Here is a 19,378-nt window from a genome sequence, read left to right as displayed (position 1 = left end):
CGGACGCACCTGTCCGAACAGATCAGCATCGGGAGCAGCGGCGCCAGGAACAGGAACAACATCAGCAGGTGCAGGCATCACAGGAACGGCAGAAAACCGCAGGAGCAGGTACAGGAACGGCAGCAGTGGTCCACGTCACGTCCGTGGACAGCAGCTGGGCAGGTACGGCAGGTACGGCAGACTGTGTAGGCGGTCTAGATGGGCGGACCAGCGGCACAGACATCCTAGGTACCGGTGGGAGGTCCAGGGGCGAGCTCGGGGTTCGGGCACACGAAGTCCGGTCGCGGCAGCACGGCAAACACAGGCGGCGGCATCACACTCCCCCGAGTTACGGCGACTGGCCCCTGCACCGATGTAGTGGGTGTCACAGAGACCGCGTGCTGGGTGTACACCAGGTGAGGAGGTGAAGCGTAGCCGGGTGTTGTAATGGTCGTGGTGGTGGTCGTGACCGTTGCATGGGTGACCGCCACGGAGCCAGCGAGATGGTAGAGCAGCCCCTGGACACTCGGCACGCCCTGCAGCCCCAACGATGCCCACACCTGTCCGAGGTCATCCTTCGCGGCAACCGCACCTGAGGAGGCAAAAGTCGGGTGATTAGGGGGATCCTCTACCCGTTCGCGCGAAGACGAACGGATAGAGGACCCAGAGTACAACTCGACGTCAGGGTATCTAGCGCCCTCCTCCACACTCGACAAGTCAGGAGAGGAGAAGGACCTAGAAACCCCCCCCGAAGGGGAAGGCGCGAGACGTGGAAGTTGAGCGGGCGGCAGGAAAGAAGACGAAGTGTCCGTCACCAAAGGAGTCGCGGGAGAGCTTTCCGACGACTCCTTTGCAGGCCTTCGCTTCCTCCTGCCCTCATACAAAATCCACTGCGCCTACAAGACCAATTAATAAACACATTACAAGGCTCGGCTCGGGAGCATTCGCGCCCCCGACACCGAGCACACAATATGAGGGTCTATCTCCGGGAAAGAGCGGAACTTCCCGCATTTACGCCCTTCGGTACCCGGGCATAGTCTCCGTGGGGTAGCGAGGCGAGGAGATTCCATCATTAATTAATTGCAGTTCAATTAATATGAAAAGAGAGAAATGATTGTACTTACAATGAATTCTTTCATACACAAACACAACCATATACTCAAGAAAGCAAACGACGAGAAGCGGGCAGAGAGCGTCGAACACACACGTCCACTCGCTGTGAGGCCGAAAGCAAAAGTGATTTGTTTACCTCCCAGTCGCGCGCGCGCGCCTGTCGGACAAGCAGTTAACTACCGAACCCCTTGTTCGAAAGCTTACGACCTATCCAGCTGCAGCTGCCGCTAGTACCTTCCTATTGTAAAAGGACCGAAGGTTTGTATGCCGTGTCGGAACAACTTTGGGTTTTACACCCATCGCTGTACAGCAAATATAACAAATACATTACAAAGATTGCTGCATTTTATACTGATACAGGTGAAAAACAATGAATGATTACATAAGCACTGACATTAATAAAAATAGTAGACAGTAAGACACACTGATGGTTTCATTCTGAGAACAAGTGCTTGTAATATTTTTGCGGTTTCATTCTGAGAACAAGTGCTTGTAATATTTTTGCAAGTTACTAGAATATTGTAATTCATGGAATATAAATTTGTTCACTATCGTACACAAGTAGTTATGCTGTGGGCTCATATACGAGTTCTTTAGCCATAAATCATGTGATTAAGAAAAATAAACTAGTTCGAAGTTGCAACACACTTCCTTATTTCAAAATAACTCAGCTAGGGGTAGATGAGTTATACAAAATGTTATTCACATCGCAAAGTTCCACTTTACTATATTTCCAACGCAAGTTTGTTTCCAGTTGCAACACACATAAGTTCACTAAAAACTTGGTTATACATATATGGTGACAACAGCTAAATATTTAAGGAAAATATAATAGTGTATCACGTATAGGCTTAGGTTGATGTCACTTCAAAAAAACTGTTAAGAGCCTAATTAGTTCTTACAAACTGATACACACATGACAATTATAAACACGTGACATAACTCCCGGCTACGTTTAGCAATGCCTTTGATAACTGCGCTGTTACACACGGGAAGGTCTAGTGATAGGCCTAGGCATAGTATCCCAGCCTACTAGAAGAGAGTTCACAATGTAATCCCTAGACTATGGAAATACTCGCTAGGGCTAGCCGAGGGTAGTGAACAATATGCCAAATGCCGACTTGGAAAGCTTACGCTACTCAGAAAGACAAAACTTTGTATATGCCTATAGGCCTAGGCTAATCATGTGCTTGCTAGCGTAGAACATTAAAGCTTCATAAATTAGCAAGTTAATGCTAAGAATAGACTACTGTGGTAACTCCACGTCAAAAGTCTTGGCAACCAATCACTGGCCTATGCTCAGCCTCAAGGTAAAGTTTGATATAGGAAAAGTTAGACTTAGTTATAGCGAGGCAATATTAATCATTCTGGGTAATATTGGCCTTTTATGAGTAGGCCTAAAGCTTGAGTTAGTCAGCACAGACGACAATTCAGCCCTAAAACCACCATTAGGCTGTCGTCTTGCCATAATTTGGAAAAAGTTCTAGGCCTAAATCATTTTGGCTAACCAACGCTTAAAGTTGACTCGCAGGATTGCATCCTAGGCTAGGCAATCATCCTAGGCCTAAATCTACAGCATGCGAGCCTAACTTCACCTAGCCTGTCACAATCAGGAGCTTCGGACAGGCCTAGCCAACCCGAGTTAGAAGTCACTGGAGGAATCGAGTCGGTAGAGTCGACGAAACGTTTTCAACAATTTTAGGCCCAGGTTATGGTCGAGCTTCTGAACGAAGCCACATAGGCCTCGTTCAGCTCGAGCAACCTTGCAACAGCTCCTGCCGCAGGCCTGCACGCCCGAGTGACTTCAGAAGTCGCTTCCCATCACCACGGCCTCCCTGGGGAGGAACGGGAAGTGGAAAAGCGAATAAATGAAAGGAAATAAAAGGAAAGAGGAGAAAAGGAGAGAGAGGAAGAGGCCCTAACGAAAGGAACGACAGCCATGTGTCATTCTAGCACGTGTGTGTTGCAACGTAGGCCTAGGCTCAGGTTAGGCTTAAGTTAGGCTTGACTTTTCCAGGTGGCGGCCGCCTCATTTCGCCGTGAAACCGACGCCCGCGGGCGTCCACGGGCGTCCGGCCCACTCGACGACGCCCCTGGAAAGGGAAGCCCTTCGGGATTTTATGTAATCGCCGAATCCCCTCCCTCCTGCGGGTGGGAATCGGTCAAGTGTGTCGCGTCCATTTTGAGGCGCCCCCTCCGTCAGGAGGGGCCGGGCGCCCCCCTGGGGCATGCGAGGGGGCGCAAGCGCCTCTGCCCTCCGGCAGGAGGCCTCGACGAGGCCAGGGAGGGCCGAGGGGCGCCACAGAAGCAGCAATCCGGTGTCAGCCTCGAATCCGAGGGTGGTCAATGCCCTGCCGCTTCTGGGGCCATTTCGGGGCCCTCCGGCGTGCCCCGCGGGGGCGGCGCCCCCCTGAGGCGCTGGCCCGGACACCGGGCGACGGTTACCTTAGGTGACAGAAGACATCTCCATTTTAGCGGCACTAAAATGACAAAGAAACAAAATGATCGGGTGCACGAGTCCAAAACATAAACAAACAAGCCATTATGAGTAACTCCTCCGCTGACCGTCAGATGTCACGTTCATCTGCTCCTCTCTCTCTCTCTCTCTCTCTCTCACTATTTCTCTCTCTCTCTCTCTTTCTCTTTCTCTTCCTCCTCATCTCCTTCTTTCTCTCCAGTCAACTAACGCGTTTTCTATGATATTCGGAAATATCTGTATGCTCATTTTTATTATATAGGTGTATAGATTTCATGGCAACTTCTTTCGCTTCCGTCTTCGTTACATCTTTTTCTCCTCATCTCTCTCTCTCTCTCTTTCTCTCTTTCTCTCTCTCTCCGTTCACCCGATCACCCACCGCTAACATGTGCACTAACTTTAATCCTTTTTACTCTCTCTCTTCCGTCATTTTTTTCCGTAAATGAAGAGATGAGAGAAACGAGTAATTCATTTCTTTTTATTCGGTGCCATTTTCGTCATCGTATGACCTTCTCCTCCCCCCGACGACCTACCTCCCTAAAATAATGTACTTTAAATCCCTTATTTTGGCCTCTATGTCGATCTAAACAGTGAATTAAAAAGGGAAAAGGAATCAATTGCTTATTCAATACTCATTTCAATGCATTTCCGGGAGAGTACCGTGCATATATGCGCGAATACTAAGTTTAAGTACGGTAGACCTCAAAGCTCCCGATTTCGTAACCATGACAACCGATTTGTGTGGTTCCTTTATGAAATCAACAAGCCATGGGCAGCACGGGCCTCTTGCAGTTGGAGGAACCCCGAAAAATTGGCCCGGGGGGCGAGGAGATCGAGCAGCCCGTCGACGAATCGGTAAAAATAAAGTTCAATGGATCATTTTTCCCAGAATGGAGACAGCCGTATTACCCAAAGCCGGGGAAGATTCATTTCCGCCCCGTGTCGACGATTGTACCGTTATCTCTGGACGACTCGTGTTCATGTACCGTGGGATGTCCAGTCCTTAAAATTGTTGTTGTAGGATGTCCCAGCTCCTTAATATTGTTCCTGTCGTGCAATGCAGTCGTGCATTCGGTCATTACACGGTGTCTCTAAAGTAAGAAACTGGGTTTTGCACGTCGCTAAAGTGGCTGAAGATCGGGGAAAAGTTCGGTACTGTATGATATCTAGCCTTTAAGTTTAGTGTCATAGGATGCCCCAGTACTCAATTTTGTTCCTGTCGTGCATTGCAGTCGTACATTTGGTCATATACATGATTACACGACGTTTTTAAAGCAAGAAAACTTGATTTACACGTCGCTCTGGTGGCTGATGAAGGAAAAGTTCGGTACTGTATATGGTATCTAGCCTATAAATTTAGTGTCATAGGATGCCCCAGTACTCAATTTTGTTCCTGTCGTGCATTGCAGTCGTGCATTTTGTCATATACATAATTACAAGACGTCTTTAAAGCAAGGTTTACACGCCGCTCAGGTGGCCGAAGATCCGAGAAAAGTTCGAGTAGTACTTTAAATTAGGATATCCAACCCATAAATTTTGTTCCTGCTGGGCAATGAAGTCGTGCATGCGATCATTACACGACGTCTTTAAGGCGATAACTTACTTTTCACGTCTCCCGGGTGGCTGCATGGAGATCAGGGAAAAGTTGACGTTAAGCAACTCGGGAATTCCTAGGCCAAGGGTGAGAGAGGGACTGGCCATCTTACGAATATGAAATGATGTAACAACAGCGGAAACGCTTAACTTTATTTTTCCTTAATGAGTAACTTTCCTAGTTATTGCTCACTTTACGCTTGGCGATTCTTCCGATTCGAAAGGGCATTTTAGCTGACAATTGAAGAACATGGATAGGAGCTCAATAGTTTGTTTAAATAAACGAGGTTTGAACCCTTCATAATGAAAGAGGAGATTTAACCTCACTGCACAGTGACCGTAGCGACAGAGGTATGTATGAGGATTTTATTGATTTAACGGCTGATTTTAGCCGACAATTAAATAATATAGATGATTAAGACAACATCTTCGAATAAAGCGACATTTTGAACCATTAAACGTTTCATTGGGTTATGACCTAGATATGACTCTTATCAGCTTGACTACTCAGCACTACGATGCCAAGTAGTAAGAATCAATCAATCAAACGGCGTTTACTTGATTGACCGTTTTATGGTTACTAAAACTGGCATCACAGAAATCCAGGTTATTGACGTGATTTTGTAAATCAACGTTTTCTTTCACTGGTTGTGTGGCCTAGTTGTGGTTATAGGCCTAGCGTTGCTCCAGCTGAAAGTATGACTGAACTAGGCCTAGGGAAAATATGAATTTCGAAAGTGACCCGATTATTAGTATATTTAGGCTATGATGTAGGAGAGAGAGGTTTAATTTGTGCACAGAAAATTGTATTCAAATATTGCTGTTTCTTTGTTGAATTCTTTACCGTTATGTTTAAGTATTTTACCCACTGTTATTGACAAAAAGCTTGCAGATGAAATAAAGAACCTTTACCAATTTTTTTTTTATATGAGAGAGATAAATGAGAAGTAATGACGTGAGATACTGTTTGAGAGTGAATTGTTTAAAAGAGACATATATATCTCTTTCTCAGGCCGAAGAGACACAGGACGATTTGGAGATCATCAACGCTGCTCTTGAGTCTGACTTTGGAGATGAAGGTAAATCACTAGCATCCCTGTTAATTGAGACTTACTGTGTTTTGTGGGACCCCTTTTTGGTCCATCTGGTGGACCCCTGTTTTTGGAAGATTTCCTGTTTCGTGGGGCCTCATTTGGTCATCTAGTAGACCTCGGTTTTAGATGACTAACTGTGTCTTCTGGGCCATCATTTAGTCCACCTGGTGGACCCCAGTTTTGTCTTGTGGGACATTTTTTGGACCATTTGGTGGACCCCAATTTTTGAAGATAACCTGTTTGGAGGACCTCAGTTTTAGAAGACTTCCTGTGTCTTGTGGGCCCTCATTTAGTCCACCTGGTGGACCCCAGTTTTGGAAGACATCCTTTGTCTTGTGGGACCTTTTTTGATCCATCAGGAAGACCCCAGTTTTGGAAGACATCCTTTGTCTTGTGGGACCTTTTTTTATCCATCAGGAAGACCCCAGTTTTGGAAGACATCCTTTGTCTTGTGGGACCTTTTTTTTATCCATCAGGAAGACCCCAGTTTTGGAAGACATCCTTTGTCTTGTGGGACTTTTCTTGGTCCATCTCGCAGACCCCAGAGTTTAAGGTATTTTTGAATGACTTGGTTTTTAGAATGTAGGTACCTGTTATGTCTTCTAATATGTTTGTCTTTTCAATTATCTTGATCTGAAAGCAAACTGTAGCAACCAATTAGTTATCAGTGACGATGTCATGCATGAACTGAGCACAGCTGCTTATGGTGCTATCCAAACTGGTCGAATGGCTTGTATTGTCCTTCTTCCAAATTGACGATCATCAGCAAAAGTCTGCCCCACACATTTGAATTTCTTTTAAACTTTATTGGCCAAACACTTAATAAGCTTTTTTCCTCATTAACACCAATAGTTCTTGCATCCTTTTTACTAGCGTGTCCTAAGCTATCTATCTAGCTAGTAGTAGTATCATGTAAATGCCCTCTTAACTTATTTGTTTCCTTAATATTTTTGCAAATGTGGCCAATTGTCAGTTGTGGGGCGGGGGTGGGGTGGGGAAATAAAGGGTACAGTTTGTCACTTATTTGACCTAAAGGGGATTAACAGTTTGTGGAATATTTTCCAAGAAGTATCCAGATGTTGTTCAACTTTAATGGCCGAATTCTTTATTAGTGAGACTGAGAGGTCAATGTAAAGCATTGGTTTGGTTTATAAAAGGTCAGGTAATGGATCACACAGCGATATATCAGTCTATAACCAATCGCACATTGAATAAAAACAAATTTACGAATGATCGCATTTCATCAAGACCGGTCAGTGATGGCGTTGAGTATCATAGCTTAACCTAACCTAACCTTTCATGTTACAGCTCCTTACGCCACATTGAATGCCGATTTGCCAATTTCACACACAAAAACAAACAAGTAAATATATTTTCATAGGTCAAACATCTTGGTAAATTCTCGTACATTTTGCAGAAGAAGATGACGACGAAGAGCTGACAGACAGAGAGAGGGGAGAGAAAATAGTCGACATTCTCATTCCCCCTTGTGAATGGGAACCAGCGGAGGGGGAGGAGGAGGAAGGGGAAGAAGAAGAAGGCATTAAATGGATACAGAGGGTGAGTAATAATTAATATTTATGCATCTGTGTGTACATATATATGGTCGTTAGTTTAAGTATGGTTTTTTTATGCTTTGAGAAAGGGTGGCTCTAGAGGGTGTTAGGTTTAGGCTACGGATGTCAATGAGTCTATAGTACCATGTCACTCAAATTCCTGTTTTATATATATATATATATATATATATATATATATATATATATATATATATATTATATATATATATATTATATATATATTACACACAAACACGCATTGACATTCATCGTTCCCTCCTTCGAATAAACGGATGACCAATCGCCAACAGCTCTCAAAAGGAAGAAGAAGAGCGCGTTCCACTCGGCGCCGTAAACAAAAACGTCCTCCGGCGACGGCCAAATCGAACGCAACCCCTCGCTTATAAAATTCCCCTTCAAAGATCTTTGGCCCCGGATGCAAATGGCGGAGAAGTGACGAGAAACTCGGCGAATTTGATTAACCTTTTGCTTTAAATCATCTGATTTGGGACGATTTATGTCACCACGGGGGTTCACGTTTAAAGCTTCACGCAATTAGCCATCGTAGACGGGTGTCTGACGGGACATTTGCGATTTATTTGAGTGGGAATTCAATGATCTAGAGAACTTTCGAGAGAAAAGTGTGAGATGAGAGACTCGCTGTTCTTATTGCGGACGATTTTGATGGGCTTGATAGTGTTGAGGGAGGGGGGGTTAGGAATAACGTATAGGCGGTGAAAACGCCACTTCTTTACGCCCCTTTAAAGAGCACAGACTACAAGATCTTACGAATACGTAAGCCTGGGGAGATCTCCAAAAGCTGGTTAAAGGAGAGATTTTACTCATTACAAATCTGTGAACCTTCTCTCTTTCTCCCTAGGTCTCAAGGGCGCCCCCGAGCAGGACAGCCGTGATCCAGCTGTGGGAACAACTCGACCTCAAGATCAAGGAACAGCAGGCGAGAACGAAGGGCATCTGTGCCATCCGGAGGGCGCTTTACAGGGAATGCTTTGGTATGCTCTCTCTCTCTCTCTCACTTAGACTTTTTCTATATATTTCTATCTTTCCGTTTTTCTCTTTTTCTCGAACTAATATTTCCTTCAGTTATTTTTTTTATCTCAACTTTTGCTGTATGTTGCTCTCTCTCTCTCTCTCTCTCTCTCTCTCTCTCTCTCTCTCTCTCTCTCTCAGGTTTGATTTAGACTTTTTTCATGTCTCCACTCATTAACTGGACCCTAGAAAACTCAGAAAAAAATCTTAGATAACAATAGAATGTTCTAGAGATTGTCCTAGATAACTAGAGAGTATCCTAGAGGATTTCCTAGATAACTAGAGAGCGTCCTAGAGGGCTTCTTAGATAACTAGAGAGTGTCCTAGATACACTATCCACTTAACCACGGCACACAACATGGTTTCAGAATCTATCATGACGCTTTTTAACCTTCACTTTATTTATTTACTTTTATTTATCTTCACCAGACGAACTCATACGTCAGGTGACCCTAGATTGCCCCGAGAGAGGTCTTCTTCTGGCCAGGTGAGTCAGCCAATCAGAAGCAAGGTCATATGCCTTCGGGAGACCTAGTGCCAGCTTTAGAATGCATACTATGAATAAAATCTACTGATTCCATTAATTGAAAAGTTATGATTCTGACTATTTAGTGAGCAAATGATTAATCAGTATCTGGCGTTACATCCCACAGGGTCAGGGACGAGGCCAACATGACGATCGAGGCTTTCCAGTGCCTGTTCCACAGTGCCTCCGAATTTGGTGCTACCAAAGCCATTCAGGTATATTGTAGGCCTATGTTCTCTGTCTAATTATATCTTTGTTATGATTCTTTATGGAAATATCTTCGTATTCACGACATATTTACATCTCTCTGGCAGTCCGAGAGTGGCAAAGGTGATCTAGAGGGAGAGTTGCAAGAGCTGGAATGCCGAGTGGCAGGTCTGGAAGCCGAGGTGCGGAGGCTGGAAGCCTGGAAGAGACAGGTATGAAGCGTGTATCTGTTGTATACTGTATGTTTTTCCAGTTTGATTTTAATCCTTTTGTTTGAGGTCAGTTTATCTAGCTGGTTTCTGGAAAACAGATTGGTGGCTATGTAGACGAGATACAGAGACGAAGCCTGAAAAAAACAGGCCTGGAACATGTCTTTTTTGCTGGAGGAATAGAAATGGGATAAAGTTTTCTTTGCATATATTGGAAAGTAGTTTGGTTGTTGGCGTCCACTGTGGCTGTAAGAGAGAGAGAGAGAGAGAGAGAGGCTCTTCAATCCTCTTATTAGAAGGAAGTTAATATAAATTTAATTAATCTATAGATTTGTGAACTGAAAACGATCGCCCATTTGGAAGACTTATGTAATAATAATAATAATAATAATAATAATAATAATAATAATAATAATAATAATAATAATAATAATAATAATAATAATAATAATAATAATAATAATAATAATAATAATAATCTAATGGGAGAATAGAGTAATACGGTTATTGGCAAATGATAGCATTAAAAACCTTTTGCTTTACTGCACAAGCACACACTTGTACAAAAAATGAATAAATAAATAAATAACCTGCAATTTGATTAATTAAACTTCGTGAAGCCAAATCAGCAACAGGTGTCTGTGTTAACGAGGTCCCTAATTGCCTAACAGGTATATACGCTCTCCCCCCCCTCCAGGTAACCCGCAGGTGGGAGGAACGAAGGGAGGTGCAGATGACTCTCTTCACGGAGGAGCTGGAGTGCTTGGAACGCTCCGAGAAGCAGTATCAGGTGAGCCGTTCTAAAGGTTTTGTCTGGCGTCCCACTACTACTGCGCGATGTAAACAAATGATTTTTCGGGGGTGACCGGTGCAGCTAGTAGAGGTTATGTTATGCCACTTTCACTTACCATACAGGTTTTGTTCTTGTATATTGGGGTTTGTTTTTAACTTTTACGTTGGTTTGTCATTATTATTTGCTTTTATTTCCTTTGAATAGATGTAGTCTCAAGAACAATCTCCCCTTACATAGTAGTATTAGTTTATTGCTTTTTAATATGTCTACTCATTCCTACTCCTTAATTATTATTATTATTATATAAATAATATACTATTTTCTGTTTTGTTTATTTCGTTATAAGGGGATTCTATTGTGGAGGCCCGTTTGCCCATTAATATAATAATAATAATAATAACAATAATAATAATAATATCAGAGATTAGAAATAATTAGTCAGTGATGCTTCAAACTATCTAAATCAACCAACTGGGTTCTGTTCTATCCCACATAAATTGAACCAAAGAATCCATACACGATAACTGAGATACAAAAGAAAATTATGCAGACATGTATGACTAGCTCCAACGAGGATTGCTGCTAATGGTGTGAGTGCAATTAGACGTATAGCCTCAGAAGGAACGAATGGTTTTCAGTCCTTCTGTCAAACCAGAGCCCATCCATCACCCAATAGTCCAGGTAACTGGTTAGCTTAATCAGACAATGACGGCCTTATACCAGCACGTGCCGTTACCCAAAGATGACCCAAGAACTTATAGTAACATGTGAAAGGGATTAACTATAGCCCGTTGCGGACCTCATCATTCCTCCCAACCAATAGAGGAAATTATGAACTACTCCTGTCTTACCCTCGGATATGGAAACTATAAAAAGTATGAGTTTTGTTCCATTTACCTTTTCATTCACATTTCTTCAGATCTGGGCTGCAAAAGGGTACTAGTATCAGGTTGGCCTGGACCATTTGTCTTTGCACTTCCAAGAAGAGAAGGTAGAATATAACACACGGATAAAACTGAATTGGATAACTGAACTTTGCTTAAAATAAAAACATCGAACAGAAGAAACTTGTTCATTCAAGGATGCTAGAAACAGCAAAAGACACACACGCAGAAAAAAAATACACACACAAATTGAACATACACACAAACTCAAAAGAAACATACACACTCAAAGGAAACGCACACACACACAAACACTGAAATTATACCCACATACGCAAAAGCATTACCATCAGCTTGTCGAATCTTTTGACATATATCACGCTAAATAACAAATCATTAGCTGTCTCCGTTGCTATGAACGAGTCCAGAGGTCCTCAACAGACCTCCTGCTACCTTTTTTTACACCTTACCACACTGACAGGCAAGGTTCCACATGAGCAAAAACTAACAAAAAATGCAAGGACTCACTACCTAGTACCACCCAACCGGTAGGTACCTCTCTCCCTCCATCATAAAACTAGACTAAAAAAAAAAAAAAAACATGGCCCTGAGCCTTCATAAAAAACTAGGTAAACTAATCCCCCGAAATTCCACACACACACACGCATACACACTCTCCATTTCTGCAGTAGAATCCATTCTTGCATTACTGGCAGAGGGATTCCACGGCCGAGCTTAAAGTGGCACTCTTATTTAGCCAGCGGCGCGGTAGGGGGTTTGAACCTTTCCTTGTTTAAAGAAACGGGCAGATTACGGTTACCGGAACGAGTAAGGGGATTTTATTTCTGTACTCTCTCTTTTTTTTTTATCTTCTCTTCCTCCTTCCTCTTCTTTTTATTCGTGGTGGGGGTATTTAAATGGGTGCACAGTAGAGTTAAAGGTGAATATTACCGGATGAGTATAGAACTATAGTTTTTCCGTTGTGGGGGGGGGGAGTTGGGGGGGACGGGCGGGGGCGAAATAGGTAGCTTTAAATCAAGCCGAGAGATCATGATTGGCCTAAGCGTGTTTTATTAGGCCGATGGGAGTTTTGTACAAACAATGATATTTCTTATTCGAAACAGGTTTAGTGATTAGCAATTTTGATTATTAATCACATTCTTATCGTTAAAAAAGATTAAACATTAAGCTTAAGTGACATCTATTCCTCATTAGGTGATTTACAATACGACTAACGAACAAAGTAGCATAACTAAATCAAAACGAATTGAAGAAAGACGAGAAGCATCACTGACTAGTAATGTAAAAATAGGATTATTCATAATCATGTCACGCCCCCAGGTCCTCATCGAGACGTTGATAGCCAGCAGAAGTGGGTAAAATCCTAAAACAGGTGAAGAACGCGTTGCGCATTAGCAGAAGACTATCCAGAATATATTTCCAGCCTTCCTCGGCGTTTCCGTGGGACTGACACTTGTCCATTTTGTTTATGAAAAGAAAGCAATTATGCCTTCAAGTTCACAAGAGCTCACCAACACACGTCTGCTCACGTAGCGGCAAAATAATAATAATAAAAAAAATGGACGAGGAATGGGCGATGACGTCATCGATGTAAACAATGCTACAGCTCTGTATATGTATATGTATTTATTAAATATTGCTTATTTTGGTGTTTTTTCATTTCCCTGGCTGCCTGTTTTTGTATTTCGTATCTCCTGTTATCATAATTATTGTGCAACTCACAGTTCCACGTATTTATATATATATATATATATATATATATATATATATATCTATATATATATAATATATATATATATATATATATATATCTATGTATGTATGTATAGTATATATCAGAAAGTTTCCAGGGGACGGGGTTACTAGTCCCACATCACATCCATTCATCTATTTATTTGACCCCAAAAGACAATATGGTACTGCCCATTTATAGCTGGGCAGATTAGTACTAAGTGGTACTAAGTAATTCACAGGATTAGCAAAAGTGAGCATATATATATATATATATATATATATATATATATATAGATATATATATATATATAATATATATATATATATCTATATATATAATATACATATTAATATAGTATGAAAATAAAGCCACAAATCTGTAAAAACTTTAACTACCGTTAAAATTAAAGCTAATAGACCATTCTCACGTGGTTTTTTCTACCTCGCCAGGTTAATAAAATATGTAAATATTCAATTATAAATGATATTCACCATTTTGTGTGTTCGTTTGCGTGTTTATTCAGACCGCAGTGAAAAATGTGAAGGGATGAATTAAGGATATTCGGCGTCTATAGAAAACGTAAAAGGAAATGGACTTGGTGAGAGAAAACAGTACATTGACCTGTGAAGTGGATGGGACACTAATATATTTCTTAGCCGACTATGTCTTTTGATGTTGGGGAAATAATGAAACTATAAGGTAGTTAAAACATCAGTTGAGGATGTTGAAATGATGACAAATATTAGGAGAATTCAGTCAGTATGTTCGTATAAAGACTGATATCTTTTAGCATTTAGTAGCTACACGAAGCAAAAGGTGCTTAGTTATGCTATCATTTTTCAAGTTTTATTTAATATTAAGCGTTTATTTTTCGTGCTAATAAAACTCAAATTACCGAAAGTTAATATACCACATTTCTTTGGCTTACCTCTAATATGTTCTACTATGGGTAATTAAGCTGGATATAGGACTGGAAAATTTAGCAATGGACCTATAGCTCAAAAGTTGTTCTGTGGCTACTCCAGTGGTACTATAGGTTCAAGTCCACGAGAGAGAGAGAGAGAGTGGGTGGATTATTTAATCTAAAGAAAATATGGTCAACTGACAAGTCTTGAATAGGGTCCTGTTAGTGACATGTGTCAGAATGTTGCCGAGGGATTGTTCCTTATTAAATATTAACTTTAATCAGTATTACATTCGAACATTCTTGCGCAATTCACTACTTTACAGACCTGCAGCTCCAGCCGTTTGTTAATTTTTAAACTAAAGAGCTCTTTTGTTGAGCAGTCTGGTTGAGGAATGTAAATACCTCTTTCCAAAGAATTTAAGGAAAAAGTACTCTTTGATTAATTGTATGTTAAGTAGAGGGTTTTGTTGTTTTCTTTTAGTAATCTCGCCATTTTTTTTTTTTTTTTTTTGTCCGAGCACCTGAAGAACAATATATGAATTTTTAAGTAAAATTCGATAAGACCTCTTTTCAGAGGTGGGTGGATTGCTCAGCCTTGCTGGAGGTTTGCGGTCTACAAACGCTCTTGTTAAATGTATATATTTATTTAATTTGAATGAAATAATTTTTCTCCAAAACCTCTTCAACGATACCTCAGTATCTAACATGTTAACAAGTACTATATAACTCCTTTGTAGCAAATATGTGACCTTTTAATTCTTTCCCAGTCGTGACCTTTGGTTGTGAAAACATATTAATATTTATATACTGCAGATGTTTTTGCTGACATATATAAAGCAGCTAAGTAGGTCTTAGCAAGTCTTTTTATGGGATGAAATTGCTAGACTAATTATCTTTGCACCATTGGTGTAGTACCCACCAAAGTTAGCTACCGGTAAGTATCGACAAAGGAAGTGAATTAAACTTATTATAATCAAATGACAACGAAGTACAGCCGTCCTAAATATGAATATTAACAAAGGCATTAACAATAATACTTAAATCTGACATTATTCAACGTAATACGCCAGTAAAGCAAAAATAAAATCTTAATGAGCTAAATGTAAACAATCCCACCAAATACTACGGGAAACAAGCCATTTCCCACAGCCCCCTTCGCAGCTCTCCACCTTCCTTCTTCCAGAACTCACGACATAGCTGCAAAATTCCCATCCGAAAAAGATGAATGAGTAAGTATTAAGCGCATTATTTAAGCATATCTATCCACATATACATTGACCTGTCTCATTCCGGGAGCTCGGACGCCGAAGCGTATCATATCACGAGGAATTTCGCCTGAAATATGCGAGCCATTGATCTGTTTAGGAAGCAGTGGGAGAATGCGAACTGCGAAGGGGGTCCGTCGGTGATTGATTATGCGAATACGGAGCTTTAAATAAAAAGGGCGTCTCTCTCTTTTCTCCCCCGCAGGGGAAAATGGTAAATTGTTTCCCGTTATCATACGATTTACGACATATCCATGGAGGATGGGATGATCGAGTTCATTCCCCAAATGACGCAAGAATATGAGTCGTTCGTTTCGCATTTTGCCGTAGCTTGAAAGGGAAGAGATTATTTACGGCGAGATGAAGTGGTAGTTGCCACTTGTCGCCATATGCTCCAATGGAAGGCCGGAGGGGAAATAGAAGTCTGGCCTGGAGAAACAAATTGATTAAATTAAATTTTCCATTACATTTTAATGGGTCAACGTTAAATGCAATCCACTTAAATTACACTAATGTATATTAGATGTACGTATGAATTATGCATTTTTCGCGTCAGACCACCAATTTTACTGGGAAAATTATTTGCATATTTTTGGTAATCGAAGACGTAGTCAGTCGACAACTTAAAAAAAAAAAAGAGGGAGAGAATATGTAATTTCGTTACTCAAAGACACTTCTAGTTGACGAATTTATACGTACCCTTGATCAACAAAAAGGTGGCCCCTTTCCCCAACCTCCCGCGGACCACAGTTCCCATCCCAAGAGCCATAAAAGCAGGGAAGTCCGCAGGACTCTGTGAGTCCTCGACCTTGGTCCCATAATGCGGTTAGGGAAACGGTGGCAGCTGTTTTGTTTTGGGAAAAGTTGCGCCTCTCTCTCTCTCTCTCTCAATTTTTTAAATAGTCAGCTCGGAAAACTATAGACTTATTTTATAGGGGGGTTTCATTATTTAGACCAGTCGATTGATATATTATGGAAGTAGTAACAAGGTCATTTTCTTTCAGGGATGAGATTATAACCAGTTTAATATATGAAAAGGAAACCAGCTGATTGATATGAGGGAAAATAAACAGCTGATTAATGTAGCTGGGTAAAGGTAATCAGCTAATCAATATCTCTGGGCAAAGTAACCGTTTGGTTAATATAGCAGAGAAAAGTAACTGGTTATTAATGCAACAAGTAAATGTAACCAATTCAGACATGCCTCAAGAAAATAAAATTTAATCAGCTGATTAATATAATGGAAAAATTACTAGTTTATAGCTATCACTGATAGACTAAAAGGTTTGTGGAGAAAATAACCAGATGACGTATATCACAGGAAGACAGCGAATGAATGAACAGTTAATTCATACTCCTGGAAAACGAGAAACATCTAGCAAGCTAAAGTTTAGTCATGGTAGATCCGGAAACTTTCTCTCAGGGTGGAAATTAGACCAAGGTATTTATATCCCTGAGGAAACACTGACGAGGTTACTACCATTTTAAACAGATGATTAACCAGAGGGCTCTTCATTTTTGAAAAACAGTAAGTTAGGTTAGGTTATGCATCTTTCAGACAGAACAATAAGTTAGGTTAGGTTAGGTTAGGTAACTCACATCTTTAGGACAGAACAACATTGACAATACGCATCTCATAGGGAGAACAGTAACCAGTAGGATTCCCTGTTTAAACAGAACATTCACCAGGATACTCAACCCTCAAGTTAGAACCTTAATCTAGTCTTTTTTGCTAAAAATTCATTAGCCAAGAGACTCATTTATAATAGGTGACTTTCATTCCAGCTTGACCGTCGACAAGTTAAACACAAGATTTAAGCGAGGTCAATCATTAACCATGGAAATCATTTGTCAGGTCAGATATTAACCAGAAAACTCATTTGTCAGGTCAGATATTAACCGGAAAACTCCTTTGTCAGGTCAAACATTAACCAGGAAATTCATTTGTCAGGTCAAACATTAACCAGAAAACTCAATTGGCAGGTCAAACATTAACCAGAAAACTCATTTGTCAGGTCAAACATTAACCAGAAAACTCATTTGTCAGGTCAAACATTAACCAGAAAACTCCTTTGTCAGGTCAAAAAGTAACCAGAAAACTCCTTTGTCAGGTCCAAAATTAATCAGGAAACTCCATTGTCAGGTCAAACATTAACCAGAAAACTCATTTGCCAGGTCAAACATTAACCAGAAAACTCCTTTGTCAAATCAAACATTAAGCAGAAAACTCCATTATCAGGTCAAACATTAAACAGAAAACTCCTTTGTCAGGGCAAACATTAACCAGAAAACTCCTTTATCAGGTCAAACATTAACCAGGAAACTCCTTTGTCAGGTCAAACATTAACCAGTAAACTCCATTCTCAGGTCAAACATTAACCAGAAAACGGTCCTTTGTCAAGGTCACATTAACCGAAAACTCATTTGTCAGGTCACATTAAGCAGAAAACTCCATTGTCAGGTCAAAAACATTAACCAGAAAACTCTTTATTCCAAAAGCTCAAACATTTAAACCAGAAACTCCTTTGTCAGTCAAACATTAACCAGAAAACTCATTTGTCAAGGTCCAAACATATTACCAGAAAACTCCTTTGTCAGGTCAACATTAGCAAAAACTCCCTTTGTCAGGTAAAACTCACCAGAAAAACTCATTTGTCAGGATCCAAACATTACCCAGAAAAACCTCAATTTGGTCAGTCAAACAATTAACCAGAAAACTTTCCTTTGTCAGGTGGAAAAAATTAATCAGCTTCAAATTTGTCCAGGTCAAACATAACCAGAAAACCCCTTTGTCAGGTCAAACATTAACCAGAAAACTCCTTTGTCAAGTCAAACATTAACCAGAAAACTCCAATGTCAGGTCAAACATTAACCAGAAAACTCCAATGTCAGGTCAAACATTAACCAGAAAACTCATTTGTCAGGTCTATCATTAACCAGAAACTCATTTTGTCAAAAAGTCAAAACATTAACGCAGAAAAACTTCCTTTTTTCAAATCCAAACATTAAATTCCAAAAGAAACTAATTTTGTCCAAATCAAACCATTAAGCAGGAAACTCATGTCAAAGGTCATTAATTCCGAAAACTAAATTTGTTGGTCCAAATTCCAAACAATAAGCGGAAAAAACTTCCATTGTGGCCGCGGGTCCAAACATTTAACCAGAAAACCTTCCATTGTCCAAAGGTTCCAACATTAACAACAAAACTCCTTTGTCAGGTCAAATTAATTAACCAGAAAACTTCCATTTGTCAGGTTCAAACATTAAACAGAAAACAACTCAATTGCCAAGGTTCAAACATTAACCAAAAACTCCTTTGCCAGGACAAACTTAACCAGAAACTCATTTGTGTCAGTCAAACATTACCGACAACTTCTATTGTCGGTCCACCAACTTCCATTTGTCAGGTCAAACATTAGCTAGAAAACTCATTTGTCAGGTTTAAAATTAACCAGAAACTCCTTTCTCAGGTCAAACATTTATCAGAAAACTCCATTCCCAGGTCAAACATTAACCAGAAAACTCCATTATCAGGTCAAACATTAAGCAGAAAACTCCATTGTCAGGTCAAACATTAACCAGAAAGTAATTTTTCAGATCAAACATTAACCAGAAAACTCATTTGTCAGGTCAAACATTAACTAGAAAACTCCATTATCAGGTCAAACATTAAGCAGAAAACTCCTTTGTCAGGTCAAACATTACTCAGAAAACTCATTTGTCAGGTCAAACATTAACCAGAACTCTCATTTGTCAGGTCAAACATTAACCAGGAAACTCCTTTGTCAGGTCAAACATATACCAGAAAACTCATTTGTCAGGTCAACCATTAATCAGGAAACTCATTTGTCAGGTCAAACATTAACCAGAAAACTCATTTGTCAGGTCCAACATTAACAAGGAAACTCATTTGTTAGGTCAAACATTTAGTAGAAAACTCATTTGTCAGGTCAAACATTAACCAGAAAAA

General features: G+C 40.6%; 2 protein-coding genes across 3 annotated transcripts in view; one reads left to right on the top strand and one right to left on the bottom strand.

The window, feature by feature from the left end:
• LOC135199536 (uncharacterized) overlaps positions 1 to 5,212 on the bottom strand; it is a 71,241-nt gene extending 66,029 nt beyond the window's left edge. Inside the window, exon 1 of the mRNA XM_064227679.1 lies at positions 5,172 to 5,212. Within this exon, the coding sequence (XP_064083749.1) occupies positions 5,172 to 5,197 (26 nt within the window). The 5' untranslated portion in view covers positions 5,198 to 5,212. The remainder of the gene's footprint in view (positions 1 to 5,171) is intronic.
• Positions 4,325 to 13,148, top strand: LOC135199535 (axonemal dynein light intermediate polypeptide 1-like). Of its 2 annotated transcripts, none has more exons than XM_064227676.1 (9): positions 4,325 to 4,423; positions 6,174 to 6,240; positions 7,673 to 7,815; positions 8,692 to 8,824; positions 9,291 to 9,348; positions 9,515 to 9,602; positions 9,702 to 9,806; positions 10,501 to 10,593; positions 12,822 to 13,148. In XM_064227676.1, the coding sequence occupies exons 1-9, from the start codon at positions 4,337 to 4,339 to the stop codon at positions 12,858 to 12,860; spliced, it is 813 nt and encodes a 270-aa protein (XP_064083746.1). In that variant the 5' UTR covers positions 4,325 to 4,336; the 3' UTR covers positions 12,861 to 13,148. The 2 variants fall into 2 exon arrangements, with proteins under 2 accessions (XP_064083746.1, XP_064083747.1); XM_064227677.1 differs by lacking the exon at positions 4,325 to 4,423 and adding an exon at positions 4,479 to 4,664.
• The last annotated feature ends 6,230 nt before the right edge of the window (positions 13,149 to 19,378 follow it).

Source organism: Macrobrachium nipponense, chromosome 25 (assembly GCF_015104395.2).
Source record: "Macrobrachium nipponense isolate FS-2020 chromosome 25, ASM1510439v2, whole genome shotgun sequence".
NCBI classification, from domain to species: domain Eukaryota; kingdom Metazoa; phylum Arthropoda; class Malacostraca; order Decapoda; family Palaemonidae; genus Macrobrachium; species Macrobrachium nipponense.
This window is presented reverse-complemented; position numbering and strand designations above follow the sequence as displayed.